Here is a 19960-nt window from a genome sequence, read left to right as displayed (position 1 = left end):
GAAGCCTTGAATTCAATTTCTTGATTTGGAGAAACGCTTCTCCTTTTTGCCTCCCCCCACCCCGCCCCCAAAGGACATGTGCCAGTCTCTTAACGAACTAGCAATGAAAGAAAAAGGAAAGAGAAGCAACCTCTGGGTTATACCCCAGAGCTGTGTACAAAGTGTCGGTCAATGAAGTAACTGAACTACTGATGAATATAAAGTCTTTAATGTGAAATTGGCTATTAGAGGTGATTTTGAGATTTGATGAGCTCTGCTTTATCGTAAATAATTTCATTTATGAACTAGAACATCATCATCAGATCACTCGGCATGAACGTACATCTTGCATTCCCTCAGTTACGATGCTTCATTTATTTTTTGGAAGAAAATAAAATGCCTTATGGTCTAGCCATTTTCTTAACTCTTCTTCTGTCTGTTTTATGAAAATATTGTTGATAAACTAGTTAATTTCTCAGGATTGCTGCCCAAATCTGTCTGGCCCTGTCTTCTGCCAGCGCAAGGGTGCAAAGACTCTAGCACACTCCTGAATCTCCAGGCTTCTCAGTTGCCTGGGCAGGAGTGACTGGGTCACTGTCTCAGTTCCTGCTCTTTGGCTTCTATACCATTCAACTTTTTGCTTTGTGAATTTTTTTTCCTTATTTGCCATCATGCTTTCCAAGATACCTGTCGCGGTTTAGCCCCAGCCAGCAACTAAGCCCCATGCAGCCGCTCGCTTACTCCCCCACAATGGGACAGGGGACAGAATTGGAAGAGTAAAAGTGAGGAAATTCATGGTTTGAGATAAAGACAGTTTAATAGGGAAAGCAAAAGCTACGCACAAGCAGAACAAACCAAGGAATTCATTCACTACTCCCCGTCAGCAGGCAGGGGTTCAGCCGACTCCAGGGAAGCAGGGCTCCATCACGCATAACGGTTTCTTGGGAAGGCAGACACCATCACTCCCAATGTCCTTCCACCCCTTTCTTCTTCTTCATCCCAGCTTTATATACCAAGCATGATGTCATATGGTATGGCATATCCCTTTGGCCAGCCTGGGTCAGCTGTCCTGGCTGTGTCCCCTCCCAGCTCTCCATGCCCCCCCAGCCTTCTCGCTGGCAGGCCAGCACGAGAAGCTGGACTGTCCTTGACTACTTAGCAACAACTCAAAACATCAGCATGCAATCAACATTTTCTCATCCCAAATCCAAAACATAGCCTCAGACTAGCTTCTGTGAAGAAAATTAACTCTATCCTGGCTGAAACCAGGACAATACCCTTGGAAGTATCTCCTAGGATCCTCAAGGCATCAGTCCCTCCTTCAGGGCACAATTGTTGAACCAGCTTGTTGTATCTCTTCTTGACCGGGGGTTTGCTTTGATTTTTTTCCTATGTAGTCCTTGAAGTGGAAGCTCAGTTTCTGTCTTTGCACTTTTCATGGACTGCATGCTCTTCTAGTGTATTGTCTGCCTTGGGGCCATGCCACTGGTGTCTGTTAAGAGACCTGTGAACGTCTGGCTCAGCAATTAATAGTAAAATGTGGGTCACATTCCCCACAACAGGATGGGTCCTGGTCCTGAGATTTGGATGGACTTCTCTGCCTAGCCCCTTGGGGTTGTCAGTGGTCACTATTGCTACAACTTTTGTCCCTCACGCTTGTGTCCACAAAACCGTGCGGTCCTGCCAGGTGCGGTCTTTGGTCCTGTTCTTCAAACATCCCAACCAGGGCCAACAAAGCTTCTGACGTTGCATTACAGGGTCTGATAGAGAAAGCTGGGAGATGCTTAAGCACTCATGCTTGTCCTGGGATATTCTTTTATCTACTGCACGTGCTCTACTGGCAGCACTGGCACCAGGCACTGTTGGTGTAGCAAATGCTGGGACAGAGGGAGCCTGCAGCCATCCCTTGTGCTTTTGAACTGGTGCCACCAAGTTAGTCCAGCAGAATCTTTCCTGACTCTTACACTGTGTAAGGATGCTCAGTTTGATACAGTTCCTTAGAGACTTTTTTCCTAATTCCTTTTGCTTTTCCTCTCTGGTGAACATGATGAGGAAGAAGTGGTACCACGGGAGACAAAGATCATAAACTGCTTCAGGGAAATTACCTTGTGACAACCTCTCATTTCTGTGCAGTGAATTAATTGCCTCGTGCCCTTGCTGCGCGATGGGTCGGTAGTCCAGACAGCTTGACTCTCTGCCCTCCTGGGGCAAAGTCCAGCTTTGCTTTAGTTGACGTACATGTGATCTGGAGTTCTGGCAATAAAAATCAATTTGCAGTGCACCTGGCACTACTTCTGCATGGGACATGCAGGCAGGAGCCGAGCATCTACTGATCTGTGCTGCAGTACCAGGAGTCCTGCGCTAGCCTAAAGAGAAAAAGAGGGTGCCAGTAGCCAGGATTCCTTGAAGGGCTTTGTTCTACTGCCATCCCTTTGTTCCCTGGGTCTGTTCCTGTGGGGTGAAAGACAGGGAGGAGTTGATATAAAGTGTATCAGACCTATGTACCTCTGCCTTAATTTTGGGGAGAGAGCCAGGATTGCAGAGGTCTTGGCAGGTTCATTACGGGAGGAAATACTTTTGGTCTCAAATGCCTATGGCACGGTTGGGCCCAGGTAGGGTGGGCATACACAAGTCAGAGCTCTCTAGTCACGGGAATATTACCCTTTGTGTTGTATTTGTTTATAGACAGGTCTTCTAGGAATTTCTCTGAACTCTTAAGAGTGATTAGATATGGAGATTTCCTGGTCTATAAATTTTGAGAGCAGTGAACTGACCTGAAAGTGCATAGAATAAGGTAAATAAGATACTCAAGTATCTTGTGGGGAACACACAAATTAAGCATTTCTATTTAATTTTTCTCATCAAAATAAATAAATACTTGACAAAATGAAAAGTCAGAAAACATCGGGTTTTTTTTACAACCCTCCAAACCCGATGTTATTTCTGTATTTTTGTCGTAAGATGTTAAAGCTAACATCTTACCCATATTATGAAGTCAGATGTTGATGGGAAATTCCAACTTTATTAGACACTTTTTTTAAAGTTCAAAAGAGCATGAATTGACAGCCCAGAAGGGGAGAAAAAAATCAGTAGGCTCTGTGTGCTTTTTTGAGGCATCTTTTTTTGATTAAAAGTAAGTTTCCCTTAGCCAATATCCTATTTCTGACAACAGTCAGAATTAATATCTTTTATTGAGGGAATAAATAATATCTCACCAGAGCAAATGGTATTGCTTGATTAGAGACAAGCTTTTAGGCTACAGATAATATCAGTTGCTTTAACAAGATATTACTAGATCTTGCTTTGCTTAAAACTTTGGCTCATTATTGCTATAGAGGTACGATAGCAAAAATTAATTTAATTGAACTGAAAGGCCATATCCAAGAGAGCAGGAATAATTTAAGGGAGTTATTTGTTTGCTTTAACTGTATTTTTTTTTACTTGTAAATGTTTGATTTTATTTAATCTAAGACTGCCGATTTTTCTAGTGCTTATCTGTTAACGCAGAATAAACGCTTTTTTGATAATATTTGATAATCACAGAATAAGCATGTCTCGATCTAGCCCTTTGAAGCTGATAGTGTGATTAGCATTCCCCAATTAAATCCCAAGCCGGAAACTTAAGGGTGAGCATAAATATTTTCTGTAAAACTGTAATGCCAAGTTTGCTAAATACTTCTGTTCTTTTAAATTAGCATTGACGATGCACTTCAGGTTAAGATTACAGACAATGCGCTATCTCGAGACCTATTTCCTATGGACTACCATTGCCTGGGAGATAATGAAAACAGACCAGTTCGATGGATGGCTCTCGAAAGCCTGGTTAACAATGAATTTTCCAGTGCTAGTGATGTGGTAAGTTGTTTGGTTGTTTTTTTTTCACTTACATTTTGTAAATGAGCTTTGTTGACATTTTTCCCTTTTTTCAGCCATTGGAGAATCATAGCGCTGAATAGATAAGTTATTTGTCCAGAACAGCATCTGTACACCTGCTTCCTCCACTTGCTGCTCGTGGCAGATAGTTCAAAGGTTGAGCAGACCCTTCTTGCATGGCAAAATTGTCTGTCACACCCTGTTCTCCCTGGTAGCGTTAGCAGGAAAGGCAATTAAACTCAGTGAGCAATCTGTACTGGGACTTGTCTGCTATTTAAATGAACACGATCCAGAGGTCACAACAGAGTATTTTGGTTGCAGTCTCACAGACAAAGAGAAGAATCATTTCCCTTGGCCTGCTGGCTCTACTCATGCTAACACAGCCCAGAACCCAGCTGGCTTTTTTTGCTTCAAGAGCATGCTGCTGATGTGGTCAGCTTCTTCACCAGGTCCTTTTCTGCAAAGCCGCTTTCTAGGCAGTCAGCCTCAGCCCGTCCCGGCGCATGGAGCTATTCCTTCCCACATGCGGGACTTCACATTTGCTTTCCTTGATCTTTGAGGTTCCTGTCAGCCTGTTTCTCCAGCTTCTCGAGGTCCTTCTGCACAACCCTGCCCTCCAGCCTGTCAGCCACTCTGCCCGGATTGAAATCATCCACAAACTTCCTGAGAGTCCGGGCTGTTAAGGAAGATAAACTAGTATTGATTCCTGAGCCATGCCACTAGTAACTGGCTGCTAGTTGGATTAGTACTGCTGATCACAGCAATCTGAGTCCAATAGTACAGCCACTTTAACGTCAACATCTCACTGATTTGGCTCTAAGGATGCTATGGCAGATGATGTCAGAGGCCTTGCTGAAGTCAAGGTGAACATCCCTTGCTCAGCCCGTGTTCGCTAAACACTATCTTCTCGACAAAGAATTACTGAGGTTCAGTGCCCTTGATAAATCCACGCTGGCTGTTCCCAGACACCTTTGTTTCATACACATGGAAGTGACTTCCAGGATCATGTGCTCCCTAGCATTAGCTGATGTTAGACTGTCCGGCCCGTAGTTCCCTGGATCCCACCTCTTCAAGAGGATGCCTGTTTCCCACTTGTCACCAACCACCCCCAGTTGCGGTGGCCTTTCAAAGATGATGAGAGCAGCGTTGCAGTGACTTCAGCCTGCTCCCTCGGCACCCGTGGATGCATCCCATCTGGTACGGTGGTCTGGTGTGTCCGCGCTTGGCTTCAGTGCAGCCTGAAGGTTTCTCTCGGCGGGCATTTCTTGGTAGTTTTAACTCTGCTGAGCTTTGGTTTTCCAGACTGCAGCCCTGTGTGCCGATGCATTCTCACTGTGTTCCTCGAGTAGCCTTCTCCTGCCTCTGCCTTAGTGTCTGAAATCAGCGCATCCATGGTGGCCTTCTACCAGCTTCCCGCACATCAGGGCTGTTCTTGTGCTTACAGGAGCTTGTCCTTGAAGATCAGCCTGTAGTAATTTGAGTGCTAATTAATGGTAAAGGACTTGCCCTTATGATCTGTGTTTTCCTTCTAAGGGGGTATTTTCTTTGGTAATGCTGCTCTCCTTAACATGGCTACATCCAGAGACAGTAATCTGCATCTTAAAATGTGCTAGCTTAGAAAACCTTTGAAAAGTTCTGGTTGTTTTTTTTTCCCCCTCTCATTGCCATGGTCTCTGTACTAGTGTTCAAGTCACATAAACAAACAAACAAAAAAAAAGGGAGTCAGCTCTGCTCCAGAAATACTTCTGTACCCATTGGAAAATGCGTGGGGTTTTGTATTATACCAAACTTGAAGACAGAACAGGAAATAAAAGTTGCCTGTAAAAGCATGTTTTTATAAAACTAAATGGGATCAATTTAAATGTTGCTTTCTTTTTTTTATTTTAATCTGGAACATGAAAGCATTCACTGTTTGTGAAGACTGGACTTGGAAATAAAAGCTTATGTAACACTGGTAGTGAAACCTAGAATTTTATTAGGATGAAGGCACCTCAGTATCGTGACCAATTCAGAGAACTCTAGTGCAATTCAGCATATATTCCACACTATTTCAACGCAGAATTCCTTTTTGCATTATATAGGCATCAATGCAATTCAGCTTCTAGTACATAGTTATTAACTTTGCATATGTTGCTCTCTGACTTCTGCAGGGTGCAAAAATGGCCAGTTTTTCTAAGTGTAGAAAATACTATCTGCCCTAAATATCATCTTTGCATTTACCTGGATGTTTTTCACAATTGTGGTGTAACATGTTTTCGTCTACTTGCTAGGAACAAATCTAGCTATCAGTTGCATGTAACTTATAATCGGTGGTGAAATCTGTTACAAACAGTTTAGGTGGTGTCTGCTAAGATGCAGTTGGCACGCGTTCTAGGCTTGCTTTTTGGATGCATTTCTTTTAAATGGTTTTGCTGGCTTGAAACATTTCTAGCATGTTCCTCCTCTGCCAACAGTTATATCAGTCAGCCAAAGCGTAGAAAAACAACATGATTCCTGTTGAATTTTAATTCTGTGGGTGTTTTTCCCCTCTGTTGGAATGAAGCTCTGCATCTCTTTACGCCGTTTTTATGCCGTTACTTATGGAATTAGATGTAGCTATATGCTCAAAGCAGTATTCTGCCTGCCCACGCTGCTAATATATGGCTGTTGAGAGCGGGGCCACATCCGTGCCCCTGCCATTCTCTAGCTCTGTGCTTCCCATCACTGACAGCATCCTTTAATTAAGGCTTTGCTCGAGAGGGGGGCGGGGCTTCTTTTCATGAAAACCAAGGATCTTCTGAGGTTTGCAGAATTCTGCCCCTTTTTAATAAATGATGATGTTTGCAGCATTTGTAACTTCAGCAGTGAATCATCAGCGTGCAGTATCAGCACCATCTATGTCTTGTCTCTTGGGTCTTTTGATACCAGCTAGTAAATCATTTTACTTGTACTGTGCTGGCACATGAATTGATCGATTTTTCATCACCTTACGCTCCTTTTGGCAAATATTGGTGGCTGAATGTGTTGAATGCTAATCCAGCTGTCAGGTTTACTTAGATGAAATCTTTATTTTTCTCATTAATCCTACTTCTGAAAATATACTCCAAGTATACAGATTATTTAAAAAAATGATGGTTTCATTCAGTCTGCTCTTCTGAACCTAGGAATTTCACAGAACTCATAGGAATTTTGTGTAGTGTTTTCAAGAGGTAAAATGTAACATTAAATTGTTAATTTTTTCAGAAGAGCAAGTTTAGTGTTTTTCCTTCGATTTGTTAAGTGTTTTGAAATGTCATGCTCGAAAAATGCAGTAAATACATGTTTTTTTTTTTAGCACTTAATTCTTAGTGCACTAAGAATTTCATTTTATTTCAACTTAACACCTGTTCTGTGATTCTTAATTGTCCCTATTCAAGACAAAGTATTGCCATGTTGAACTTGGATACATATAGCATTTATCTAAAGCTTTCTTAGTCTGTGTAGCCTTTCTTATGACTGATTTTGTGGAATGTCTGAAGGAGCTCTCAGAATTTGGCATGCTCTGTTAATGCTCTACAATTTCTTTTTAGTGGGCCTTCGGAGTAACGCTGTGGGAGCTGATGACTTTAGGACAGACTCCGTATGTCGATATCGACCCCTTTGAGATGGCTGCTTATTTAAAGGATGGCTATCGAATAGCTCAGCCAATCAACTGCCCTGATGAACTGTAAGTGCATGTTTTTGGAGAGAGGATAAAATGTCTATTTTGTAACCAACATGTTCAGCCAGCCTTGTCAATGAAACAGCCAACTTTGCCTTCCCTGCCTGTTTATTCTGCCTTTCAGGCTGACCCTCCTGTAAGTATTTGTGTGGCTTTAGTGACCTACCTCAAAAAAACTCAGGCTAAAATTAAATGCTTGGGTTTTTTTTTTTTCTGTTGAGTTTTGCTTAATCTTGACCCAACTCTTTTCTTCATTCTGACACATGGGAGAAATGGGGTTGATCAGCAGGATGGGAGGAGGGAGGCAAAGGGGCCAGGGGTTTTTAGCTTAGTGTTTGTGGGACTGCAGTGTAGGAAGGCACCAGGTTTGTAGGTAGAGGGAATGTCTGTTCTGTCAGCAAGACTATGGAGAAGTATGGTGTGTAATGGAGTTAAATGGCAGTGCTTGAGGTGTTTATTCATGATTCTAATGGTAGAGGAGACGTACCTTCTGCCTCACCTGTTCTTGTTCTTCTAAATCCCCTTCCTGTAAACCTACCGCAGAAACGCTTTGAACTATGCTTTTACAATAGTTGAGCAATTTCCAATGAATTATGTATTGCTTCCTCCTGGATTGCCTCTGACTTGTAACCTAAATCAAACCAGCGCTTTCAGTGTCACAGCACATTTATTGATCATTTTGGGTGTCTGAAGGAGTTGTTCAGCATTGTTCATCAGAAGGTACAGGGTTCCTTTTCTCTTTGTGGTCAGCAGGTTTTCTAGTGGCAAATGCTGTTTTTCATTTTCAGGTTGGGACTGTGGTCACCTGGCTTACGTTCTCATGTCTTCCATTTGTCTTTGCCTCGCAGGTTTGCTGTGATGGCCTGCTGTTGGGCCCTAGATCCTGAAGAAAGACCCAAGTTTCAGCAGCTGGTGCAATGTCTAACTGAATTTCATGCAGCATTGGGAGCCTACGTCTGAAACTGCAGAAGAAGATTCAATTCACTGATTGGGAGAAGGCATGGCATACACCTGCAGCTCCATGCATCATTCGGACTCACACACGTGATGTGTATAAAGCAACACCAAAGGGAGAAAGCACTTCTTCCAAAACACTGTGCCTTAGAATGCTTTAGTAGTCTGAAGTTTTTTGTAAGACCTCTTGATGTTGAATATTTTCTAGATATCACTTTTGCTAAGTTAAATTGAGACCTTTTTATTTGCCATCAGAATTTTTAAAGTGTAGTGATAGTGAACTTAAACACGAGATTTGGATGGACTTTGCACTCTTAGGACAGACACATGATTTTTTTTGAAGGGTATATGGAACTGGTAGAAAAGTGAGGATAGGGGAAATTCATGCAAAAGCCACACTGCAGAAAATTTTCCCTGCTTTTTAAAAATGTTGAAACTGAATCTTTCTGGCCAGCTCTAGTGTTTGTACTTGTATGTATCTGGAATAGCTTTTTAGTATCAACTTCTTCTATTTTGAGACAACAGCACATTGTGGTTGGATCCACAAGCGGCATCTTACTTTTTTTTAACCCATTCATGAATGTTTTTTGGAAAAGCTGGTCTTCAGGATACAATATCCCCTTTTTAAAAGCAGTAAGTGATTATGTAAAAGTGATTCCAGTTTACCTCATACAGAGAGTAGTAGAGGTGGGGTAAAAAAGGTGCCCCTCCTTTCAGATAAAAGGCTGATGTGACTTTTTTTAAGATGGTTTTATGTGCTAAATAGAGGCCTTCAGAGAAGCGCCAAAGCAGCCCTTATGTGGGAGTCTTTCACCTCAGACTTCTGGATTGCAGTTTCTCTTGTTTAAAAAGGTACTGGTTGTTTTTTATGGGCTTTTATGGCCTGAAATGGGCTTAAATATATAAATATATATTTGTAAAGACACTTGCAGAGTAAAGAATGTTTTTCTATTACATCTAACGTGGAAGTTTGGTCCCTCACATTGCCCCGTGTATTGAAATTGCAGGTTGGTGGTTGTCACTGGGCTGGAGTTGGTATGAAGACAAGGTAGATTGCCTGCCTCCCTCCCTGCAGAACTAGTCCCTGAGACTTAAATATTGTCCTGGTGCCTTCTTTAGTCCAAATATCCACTCCACCCCAGGTTATTTTGAGTTGAACGTTACTCAGGAGGACTGAACATGGTATTTTAGGAAAACGTGTGGTGATCCATTCATTCAGCCTCAGTAACATTCATTATATGTAAGAAAGTTATCTGTGGAATAACTTCCAGTTCTCCAAATGAACTGTAGATTGCATCCTCTACATGGTGGCACCATGAGGCAGGTTGCACTTCAGCACAGTGTGAAACATGAACAATTGCCTTGCGTTTCACACCATCCTCAGAGTAAAGCACCCATAACCTCGAGTGTTTGTGCAGCTGCGTGGTTGGGAGCATTGCCCTGACAGGCTCTGTGGCGATTGTCGCATTTTATGAGACTCTAGTCTGCAAGTATGAGCAGCCGGATTTGGCTGTGTCATGCAGATGTGCAGCTTTTGTCCTTTTCAGAGTTCTGAACCTTGCTGAAGAAAATGAATGCTTTCTAATTAGTATCATATGAAGCAGAACTTTGTGCTGTCTGTTCTCAGTCTCGCAGGCTGCCCCTTTGCACTGCCGAGTTAAGATGGAATATTCCTCAAAACGCAGGTTTCCTATCTGTACTTTGGTGTTAGTTCTCTGTGGCTCGTGAACCAAGTCTTGCTTTATTTATCCTAGAAGGAAATTTGCCTGCTGGCTCAAGTTTGGGCATGTTATAATGGGCTGTGTTTGCTTGAATGAACTGAAACTGGTTTCATTTGGCTGGCTTTGGAGTTGCTGAGTTTGGGCATAGCAGTAAGGCTTTGGCTCTGTGGAATTCTGCCATCTCTTTCCTTTCTGACCCAGGAAAACTACTCAACGTCAGGACTTGTTTACAATGACTTGGTTGTTAAAGCTATCAGTGGCAGAGTTATTTGTGTCTGGATCTGTGGTGTTATGGGATCTACAGAGGTCATAGCTGTAAGGTCTGCCTGAGACTGGAAATCGGCCCGGGGTGAAAGCGGTATGTGTATTGTACGTACTTCACAGGGTAGCATCCATAGAGTGCACATTCAAGATGGATACCTTGCAAGATCCGTTCACATCTGATACCTATATCTGAAGTGACATCTGACCGCTGTGGCCGTAAGATGGGTTAGGGATGTACTGCACTTCAAGCTGCTCGGCTCAGTCAGCACTAGCTGTGGGAATGGTAAACTACGTCAGCTTTTCCTTTGATAGACTACTTCTCATCTACTCCCAGATGACTGTGCACAGCAGTAGAGACTGAGAAGTGGTTTAGTGTGGTGTTAAGGTATGGATACAACTATTAATTCTGGGAATGATACTTTCATTTAAACACGCTTCACCTACAGGGGTTAAAGGTAGGCATTTTCTGATAGCAGAGCTACCTTGAGTAGATACCTTGCAGGTGTTTATTACACCTAAGATTGCAAATAACTTTCATGCTGGCATTTTTCTTCACTGCTGCATGTGATACATCTTAGCTCCCTGGCCTTTTAGGAAAGTTCTTGAGGAGCAGGTCACTTGGGTAGAAGATTGAACATACAGACTTTCTGGAAGGAGAATGCTATCAGTAGCTTCTACTCTTAAAGTACACAGAAGAGTCTCAGTGTTGAAGTTTGGATTGATCAATACCTGTTACATGAATACAAATATACTCCCTCTTACCAAGGTCGAGTATGGCACCATGTTTCATGCTGGAGAGCCATCAAGAATGTGTTGATGATAGTCCTCAGGCTTACAAGCTCAAGTGGCAGACTAGGATGGAGGCGTATTTTGTCTTGACGAGAAGAGGATGAAAAAAGGGTGGCTGTTTTGGCCATACTAAACATAAATAGTCTTTCTTCACTCTTTTTTTCCAACTTGTCTGACTTTGAATGGGTGGTAACAGGGTCTGGCAGAGAGGTACAACCTTGTGGATTTGATGTGTAGAAAAGATGTTTTATATGTGGGAGGGCCTGGAGATATGAGCTAAAGGAGACAGAATCAAATTTCTGGGGAAAATAGAAGGGTGGGGGTGGACCAGTCCTCTCTGCTCTCAACCTTCTGGAGCATGATAGATCCTTGCCATGAGGTCTCTGTAATGTCACCAGAGACCTCCACAAGAGCCATTTCACTTGGAGTGCTGATGTTGAAACTCTATGGGAGGTCTTGTGGAGCGGGCTGGGGAAGCAGCTCTCCGTAGCACTCTTGGTGGGCTTAAAGATAAAAATGAGCAAACCATGTGGGATGAGGGTGGGTTTTGGAAATTATAGTGCTCCTGTATTAAGGAAAAGCTGGAGGAGAGCAGTAAAGGAAACAGTATGAGAGTGACCCTTGAGAGAGCTAGATGGAGCATGACTGGTAGTGAGTCAAGGAGGTAAAAGAACAGAAAGCTGTCGTTACAGGAAAGGGAGAAAATGAGGGGCTTCCAGGCTTTTTTTTTTCTTGGGGGGTGACTCTGGGTGAAAAAAATAGACAAGAAGAGGTAAAAGGCAAGAGGTGTTGAGCATTAAGTGCAAGGTGTCATGGGACTCCCTATGGAAGCAGAAGTCAGGGTTGGTTGGGAGGACTTATGATGGGGTAAGGCTCCAGAGTGAAGGAGGGGATCGAATCATGGAGAGAAGAAACAATGGGAAGAGAGGAGAAGGCTGAGCACAGACAATTCATCAACGATGGGTTGAGAGCTGTGGAGGTGCTAAATAAGGAATACGAAGAGCACCTGGAAAGGTGAAATGCTGCTCCATGTAACTCAAGAGATGCCTTGGAGGATCAAAGCACTCTTCTTGGCTGTCTTGGCCAGTCTTCACATTCAGATTATCCTCTGTTTCCCACTGCAGCTGTCTCCAGGTTTTCAGCAAAGGGTGAGGCTGGCATGGCAAAAGGAGGTGCACGTGAAGATGGTGCTGTTTGTTTCTACTAGAGGTGACCTTGTTTTATTGAAGTCGGGGGGTTTTTTTTTTTTTGGCTTGTGTTTGGCACTGAGAATTGGCACCCCACCCTGAAGTGTTTGTGTTTAGCCTTTGTGCTAGGATTTGTGAGAAGGTTTTCAACTATTTGCTCTGGAAAGACACGTGTGTGTGGGGTGTGCTCTAAACTAAGTGCATGGAAAGGGCTTGAGTCAGCTGGTGCTTTTCAGAAGAAAGTGGAATTATTGCTGAGACTGTAGAATTTGTGTAATGGTGTTGAGTTTTGAGCATTTTTGTGGTGGCTGATGGATACGAATCATTTTGAAGAAAACGAGGATAAAAAAAAAGGAGAAAAGTAATCTGTGAAGAGTGGTATGAGTGGGCATGGTGGTGTTGGGTTGACGGTTGGACTTGGTGATCTTAAAGGTCTTTTCCAACCTTAATGATTCTGTGATTCTGTGAGTGCATCAACCGCATATTGCGTGAGTACATTCCTCGCAGGTAAATCTGTGTACTTAGGGCCAGGTGCGAATTTGGCAGTCTTCTGCAGTTCAGTCCCATGGTCCCAGCTCTGAAATACTTACCTTTGAAAGTAGGCAAATACACCCGCCGCACACAAATACGAACGCCGGGGTTAAACCTCACTTGACAGGAATGAAAGCGAACAGGCACGAAGGGCGTTCCTGCAAGCATTGCTGTAGTGTTCTGGGAAGCGGCCCTTGGTGTATTTTCTAGCTAACGGTGTATCTTGTCAGCATGGCTCATGACCTGTAGTGCAAATCATCTGTGACCCAAGGATCGTGAGTGTTCAAGGCTGTGTTAACTCAGCTTAAGAGATCTCTGTTTGTCAGGTGAACTCTTCTTGGTGTTGGCAGATTGTTATTGCAGGATGCCAAGGGAGTCCAGCCATAGCCTTTGATCTCAGCATGGAAATTTTAGTGAGGAGCCATTGGAAGAAATAAAAGAAATCTGATGAAAATGAGAAAAAGGGCAGGCTGCCTCCTGAGGCTAGCAGCCTGCTGAGGACTGATGGGAGTGAGGCTTGATCCAAATAGCTTACTGGAGCCACAGAGTTGCCCGATAAGGAGCCAATCTGGCAGCTGAAATCTGCAGTGCTGCTGCTGGGGAGTGATACTTTTACACCCTTGCACATCCAGGTTCTTACAACCAGGTAAAGACGTGCCTGCAGCCATTCGTGTGCTCCATGTGGTGATGCTCTTGGTAATTGCTGCTTCCTCCCTAGTATCTTCTCTCTGGGGTGCTACTTTGCAAATACCAGATTGAAGTGGCATTGCAGGGAGGGAATATTTCGGGGGTGGAGGGAACATGCTTTATTTCTGATGGCTCATCTCCTTCCTATCTGGGGTGAACCTTGCCTCTCCTGACCTCTGACTGTATCTTGCCTTGGAACAATATCTTGTATATAGTGCTGCTAAGTACTTGCTAAGTGTTGCCTGTTTGATAAAAAGAGGAGGCTTGTATTACCATGCAGTAGCTCTGTAGCGGAAGGCAAGGTTTGATTGTAAAATTCAGTAGTTTTGGGGGTCAGTTATTGGCCTGACTGGGGCTTAGGACTCGGGAAGGGTTGGTATGTGATCTCACACGCTGGCTTATATTGGTGTCCTAGAGCCCCAGCAGCACCGCACCAGCTGAATGCTCCTTTGATTGCACTGTCTTCTGTTTGAGCCATCTGCTGTCATGCCTCCCGTGGCTGGAAAAGGCAATAACGTTACTTCTGTCTCCTTCCTTTCATGGCACAGAAACTGTTCTCAGTTGCACAAACAAGTGTGGCTCACTAACTCTAGGACCAGCGCTCTCTCCAAGTCTGATGCTCCAGATAGCAGATCCCCTTTCAAGGGCTGCATAGCGGCTGAGGCAGCCAGACATGTCAGCTTGACAAAAGCTTCAAATCAAAACGTTTTTCCACTAAGAAACACAAGAAATACACAAAGTTAAAGAAAATAACTACCCTGAGTGTTTCTGATTCAGCGGTTGGCTTCTGTGCATTCCTGGGGTGGGAGAGGCTGGGTGCATCAAATAACCTCGAGTCCTCCTCTCCCTCCCTCCTGCCCCCCAGCCTCTTTTTCAGCTCGGTCTCATCTGTGGTCTCAGCTTCCGCCTTGTTTTCTCCTGCACAAATGAGATGCATTTCATTTTAGTCTATTCTAGCTCTTTTTTTTGCCTACTGAGTTTTAGATCAGCCTCTTGTGTTGTCTCCTGTTGTGTTAACCATCCCCTGAGTTTTTGACCTGACAAGCTGGGTTATCTCTGGGAGTAACCCTCCAGGATCCAAGAACTGTTCCTGTGCCTTGCGTCCATGTGGAGCCAAAACACTTTGCAAGCAACCAGAAGCCCTGGCACTGCCTGCAAGCAGTCTCCCAGTCTGAGAGCTTGGGCTTGTTAGTGAGACGAGGTTCATCTTGCTGAAACTGTCATTTGTAAGAGGAGGACCTGTGTGGTGCAGTTCATGTCATCCTGTAGGCAACGAAAAAGGCTTGGCCCTATGTCCTGATATACGTGCACACCCGTGTCCAGAGACGTACCGCAGCTGTGGTGGAATATATATGGTGGCTCCTTGTCACCTTGCATGATGGACGTCACTTGGTCTGCATCCGCGTGCCCTCTATCCCATCCTGTCCTCCAGCAGGAGAGCTTGCTTCTGATGGAATCCTCCTTGCTTGCAGACACAAGAATGGCTCCTTCCGCCTCAGATACTCTCTGGTGACCGCGCTGAAAGCCCCTTTGCATTGTTGTGGCCCCTTGGCCCCGCGAGTCAGGGGCTGCCTGCGATCTGGCAGGCCGAGAACTGCAGAAGCACGGTGGTGTGCAGCTTGCGCGGGAGAGACCCGCAGCGGAGCGTGACCGCTCAGGGATCGTCTTCTGGAGCTGTCCAGCACCTTCAAAAGAAGCATTTTCAGTATTTTATTTTTTTAACCAAGTTCTGTGCAGGTGCCAGACTTGTTTGCCCAGCAAAAGCTGATCACTCTCTAAGGGTGAGGGTTAGGCATGAAGGGTGGGGGAGATGGCTCCAGTATGTTCACAGTGCTTCAGCCTCTGGAATAGACTGGAAGAAGGCTGGAAGCTGAAGCCCTGGGTGCTGAGTGTGTCTCTGCTGCGAAGCTTGGGTGAAAGCAAATAGGAATCTCTTCTGGCTGTGCTTGAGATGCGATAGCCTGTGCAGAATGCAAAATGGAGTTCTGTAGCTAACATGTAAAAGCTGTCTTCAAGCTTACCTGGTCCTTGAGGTCTTGCCTGGGGCTGCTCAGCCCCTCTGTGTCCCACACCTCTGTCCAGGCAGCCTCCGTCCAGCGCTGCTGTGAGCACTTCTTGGTTCTTCAAAGCCCCTTGCCTGCAGGGAAGCAGGCTGTCCCTCGGCAACAGCCTTCCCCTCAACCAAAATGGAGCTGAGCTGGTGAGACTTTAAATAAAACAGTCCTCCAAGCTTTGTTTTTGAGCTAAGAGAAATCCAAAGATAGGGAAAGCGCTATGCTGGGGATGATTTGTGCTCTAGGAGGAAAAAAAACCTGAGTTGTCTGTCCTCAGGGATCCAAATGGGACATATGTTGGCAACACCTCCCTAGGAAATGCTGAAGAACAGACTGAATAACTGTGTGTGATTGAAACAGGGCTTGAAGGAATAGGGACTGACTAAACTTTGTCTTTGCAGAAATGTCAGGAGTCTTAGGAGTAAGCCTGGAGGTGCGGAAGACAGCAAGCTGGCTTTGAATGAGAATATTGGTACGATGGGCATGTGAGAAGGATGATACAAGATAGGAGAAGGATGATACATGAGCAGTGAGATAATCAAATATCAGCTGAGAACAGGTACATTGACCTGACAGGAGGCTTCAGTCTTTTGTGTTGGGTAAATGTCATGGTTGGACTTTCTCTTTTTGATGCATAAACGGCTGTTTTCATGGAGCAGCTGGACAGGACATCCCCCAGAAAGAAACCAATTCAGCTTGGTCCTGGACCCAATGCACAGGGCGAGCTGTAAAATGATAGGAGAGCTGCTCTGTACCAGTGACCAAACTGTATCTAGATCTGCAGTCCTCACTGGTGCAGTAAAAGCAAAAGAGCAAAGGAAGGGGGCAAACCGCACCCCCCCCCAATCCCACAGCCAGAAAAGTCAAACTAAACTGGCATTTAATTTTTAACTGTATAAAAACAAAAGCAGTCTAAGGGAAAAAAGAAAAGCTTGTCAGAAGGTTCTGCTTGCAGGACTTCATTCCTGGCTTGAACGCTGGCCAGAGGGCTAAAATCCAAGCTTTAAATGCCTCTTTCAGCTGGCGGAGATTTACCTGTCAACCCATAAAAGCACATGGGTGATATTTCTGAAGTTGAGGGGGAAATCATGCTGCTGTGTGGCTGTCGCTGCTGGAGCGCCGTGAGAAGCCTTCGGTGGTGGTGTGCCTCGACGTGGAGGGAGGGAAGAGCAAGCACAGGGTGGAGGGCACCAAGAAGCAGAGGAGCGCTTTGCCCTGAACCAGGAGCATCTGCAGCCGGGCAGCACAGGCAGGAGGGGGAGGCAGGACAGCTCTGGTGAGCAGCACCCCTTTTTTTCCCCACCTCCCCACCCCACCTCTTCTTGTAAAACTTGTTTTGTTTGTGTGCCTCATGCTCAGACTGGTGATGCCGGCTTTGTAAGGCCAAAGGGAGCGTTTCAGGCAGATTAAATAGTGCTAGTTTCACTATCACTTGCTTTAAAACTCCAGTTTTCTTTGAAGAAGAGGATTTTGAGAAGGAACAAAGCGCCAGCAGCTAATGGACAAGCCGTTCGCTGTGTTGCAACATTCAGGCTCCCAGGAAGCAGCAATCACTTAAGGACAAGGTTGTGGTGTAAAAATGAATTTTTTTTTTTAATTTTACATAATAAAACAGAGAAGGAAATGCATGGCTGAGGCTGCCTTGCTGAAGGATTTATAGGAGCAGGGAGGGATGATGGGGTAGCAAGGCAGCTTGGGTCGTACAGCCAATGTCTAAGGGCAGAGCTGGCATGGCAAAGTGCTTCAGAAATAAAATTGCTCCTCAGGGAAGGGGAATAGTAGAAATCTCTATGCTTGCTATAGGCAAAAGGGCAGAGGGGGAAAAATTAGCTCACCTGTGATTTAGAGACCTAGATTCATTCAGCTGCTCTGCTCCATGCTTCTCCTGCCACATGAAGTACCTCTCTCAAACTCTCGGGACCTTAGTTACCCCTTCAGAAAGCGCTGGCCTGTGTCACAGAAAACTGGTAGTTACTCCCAGGTTCTAATAGGTAGAGCTGTCAGTTAATTGGTAATGATGCAGGGGAAACAAAGCATGTGAAGAGGCAATTGCGGACAGCTTCTTTGGAACTAGTTGGAGGGGGAAAACCTGTACTGCATCTCCAGGTGGCCCTTCCATAGGTGCCATTGTAAATTAACTCCAAATTTTGCCTGCGAAACCAAGGAGCGGGTTATTAAAGGGACTGAGGAGGCAGAGACCATTGGCCTTGAACTCTGTGATGATGAAAACCCATCGAAAAATTTGCTAGTAAAACTATTTTCAATCAAGTTCTTCCTCTGTCCAGGCAGAGTGATGCTGGCAGCTGAGTTACGGGTCCAGCTGGTCTCAGAAAATGCCATTTGTAGCCTGTATGATGGCAGCGATGTGTGTGTGAATCAAGGCCATCTCCATCAAAAAAGGCGCTTTCAGTGTCAGTGTGCCCAGCAGAAATCCCGGCTGCTTGTATCTGTTGTTCTTTGGGGGGGCAAGTTAAAATTCAGGCTGCTTCAGAGCAGGAGAGGTGACTGACCTGATGTTATTTTAAATGGGGATATCTCAGTCCTATCTGCGGAGACTGTTCCTTAGCTTTGTTTGGGCAATGTTGGGATGTAACAAAGAATGTGGGTTCTGGGAAAAGCTGTGAATTCCAGCTCTGCTCGGCATTTGGGGAAAACAATATTATTGTACGTCAAAGCCAGTTCTGGGTTTGTTTCTGCAGGGAGTTCTTGTGCCTCGGGGAATCTGTAGTGATGTGTGCTTGACTCCCTGTACGGAGGCAGCTTGGGATGATGTTGGCTGCTTACCCAGTCTCTCACCCTCTGCGGTGCCAACTTTGTAGAACATCTGACTGCGCACGCAACTTCAGTCTTGGCTTTTCGGTTGCCATCTCCGAAGACTCTCAGCCAGAAAGGTGTACTTGGGAGAAACGTGCATACTTCTTCCTAGAAACTGGAGGACTTCCCTGGGGCAAAACAAACTGCCCTCACCTTAATGTCACAGATCTTAAGACGTGTGCTTGCTTAGGCTAGAACCATCTCTGTAGCTGGCTTCTCCTTCCAGTTGTGACAATGGACCCACAGTGTGATTCGTGGACCTGCGGAAAGAGCTGCTCAGCGTTGTATCTTCTGCATGAATTTGGATTTTACTTCAGTGATGGTGCTGGTGGGGCTGTGTGTTTTCCGTCCTCCCAGTGGGGATTATTCCAGCTCATGTTTTCAGGTGCTTTGATACTTTCCCTGGAATATCTTCCTTTTCTTGTTTGGCTTTAGTGAGCAAATTGTGTCAACCCTACCAGGATGTGCAAGGAGTCTTGGCAAAAGTGAACTAATTCTTTTGGGAGAATTCAGTGATAAAGATTCACCTTCCCGCTCTGACCTACTGCAGTTTCGATATTTGTCTTGGGTGAATGTTGAAGTTAAGGCTGTTGTTCTGCTTCTTGTGTTAATTTAACTTACCAAATACAGTCCCATTCTGTTGTATGTTAAAAATTACTGCCCAAGTTTAAAGATTTCAGAACAGCCATGTGGGGGCAGATCAAGGGTCCTGGTCTTCTCCCCAGCTCTGGTCAAAGCAGATGCACAGAGAGGAGGAAAGAGCAGGGCAGGCTTGTACAATGCATCCTTTTGAGTCCTCTTCCAGCCTCCAGCCCTTTCCAGCTTGGATGATTTTCCAAGCCAAATGATGCTTCTGTCTACCAAGACATGAATTTATCTTGTCTTCCCTTAAAACCCTGTGGGTGTTTAACATGCCAGCACCCTGCAGCGAGGAGCTCTGCAGCGAGGAGCTCTGCAGCTCAGCTGCTGAGTGAGGAACCATCTCTTCTTTTCTTTTTCTTGTTCTTTTTTGCTCCAAACCTGCCTTCTCCTCTCCCTTGACACCCTGGGGCAGCAGTATCGGAGGAGGCTGTGAACACTGTCTCCTTTTGAGTGTGAAGAGCTCTGGGTGTATCCCTTGTAAGTCACCCATTTTACAAGGACCACGGGGTCCTGGTGTGGATAAACTGGGTATTTTAGCAGCGTAATGAGAGTTGTCTTCCTTTTCCCCCCTTTCATCCTTTCTGCACACCACCTCACACTCAGTGTCCTCCTAGGGAGCAAGCTGACATTTTCATGGAGCTCTGGAAGCACACAAAGTCTCCAGGGATAAATTAAAATGCTGTTTCTAACACCTGGTTGCAGAGCTGCATTAGGATTGCCCCTTTTTCCTTGTGTAATACTCGTGTAATGAGGAGTGCATCTCATGGCAAACAATTATCTATACTG

The 19960-nt window shown here is 44.9% G+C and overlaps 1 protein-coding gene across 1 annotated transcript in view; it reads left to right on the top strand.

The window, feature by feature from the left end:
• The window catches only part of RYK (receptor-like tyrosine kinase), a 47551-nt gene extending 38454 nt beyond the window's left edge, over positions 1-9097 (top strand). Inside the window, exons 13-15 of the mRNA XM_010285866.1 lie at positions 3675-3834; positions 7401-7537; positions 8380-9097. Of these exons, the coding sequence (XP_010284168.1) occupies positions 3675-3834; positions 7401-7537; positions 8380-8491 (409 nt within the window). The 3' untranslated portion in view covers positions 8492-9097. The remainder of the gene's footprint in view (positions 1-3674; positions 3835-7400; positions 7538-8379) is intronic.
• The last annotated feature ends 10863 nt before the right edge of the window (positions 9098-19960 follow it).

This window comes from Phaethon lepturus, unplaced genomic scaffold, assembly GCF_000687285.1.
Source record: "Phaethon lepturus isolate BGI_N335 unplaced genomic scaffold, ASM68728v1 scaffold12834, whole genome shotgun sequence".
Classification (NCBI taxonomy): Eukaryota; Metazoa; Chordata; class Aves; order Phaethontiformes; family Phaethontidae; genus Phaethon; species Phaethon lepturus.
Note: the sequence above shows the minus strand (reverse complement) of the source record. Positions and strands in the feature narration are given on the sequence as shown.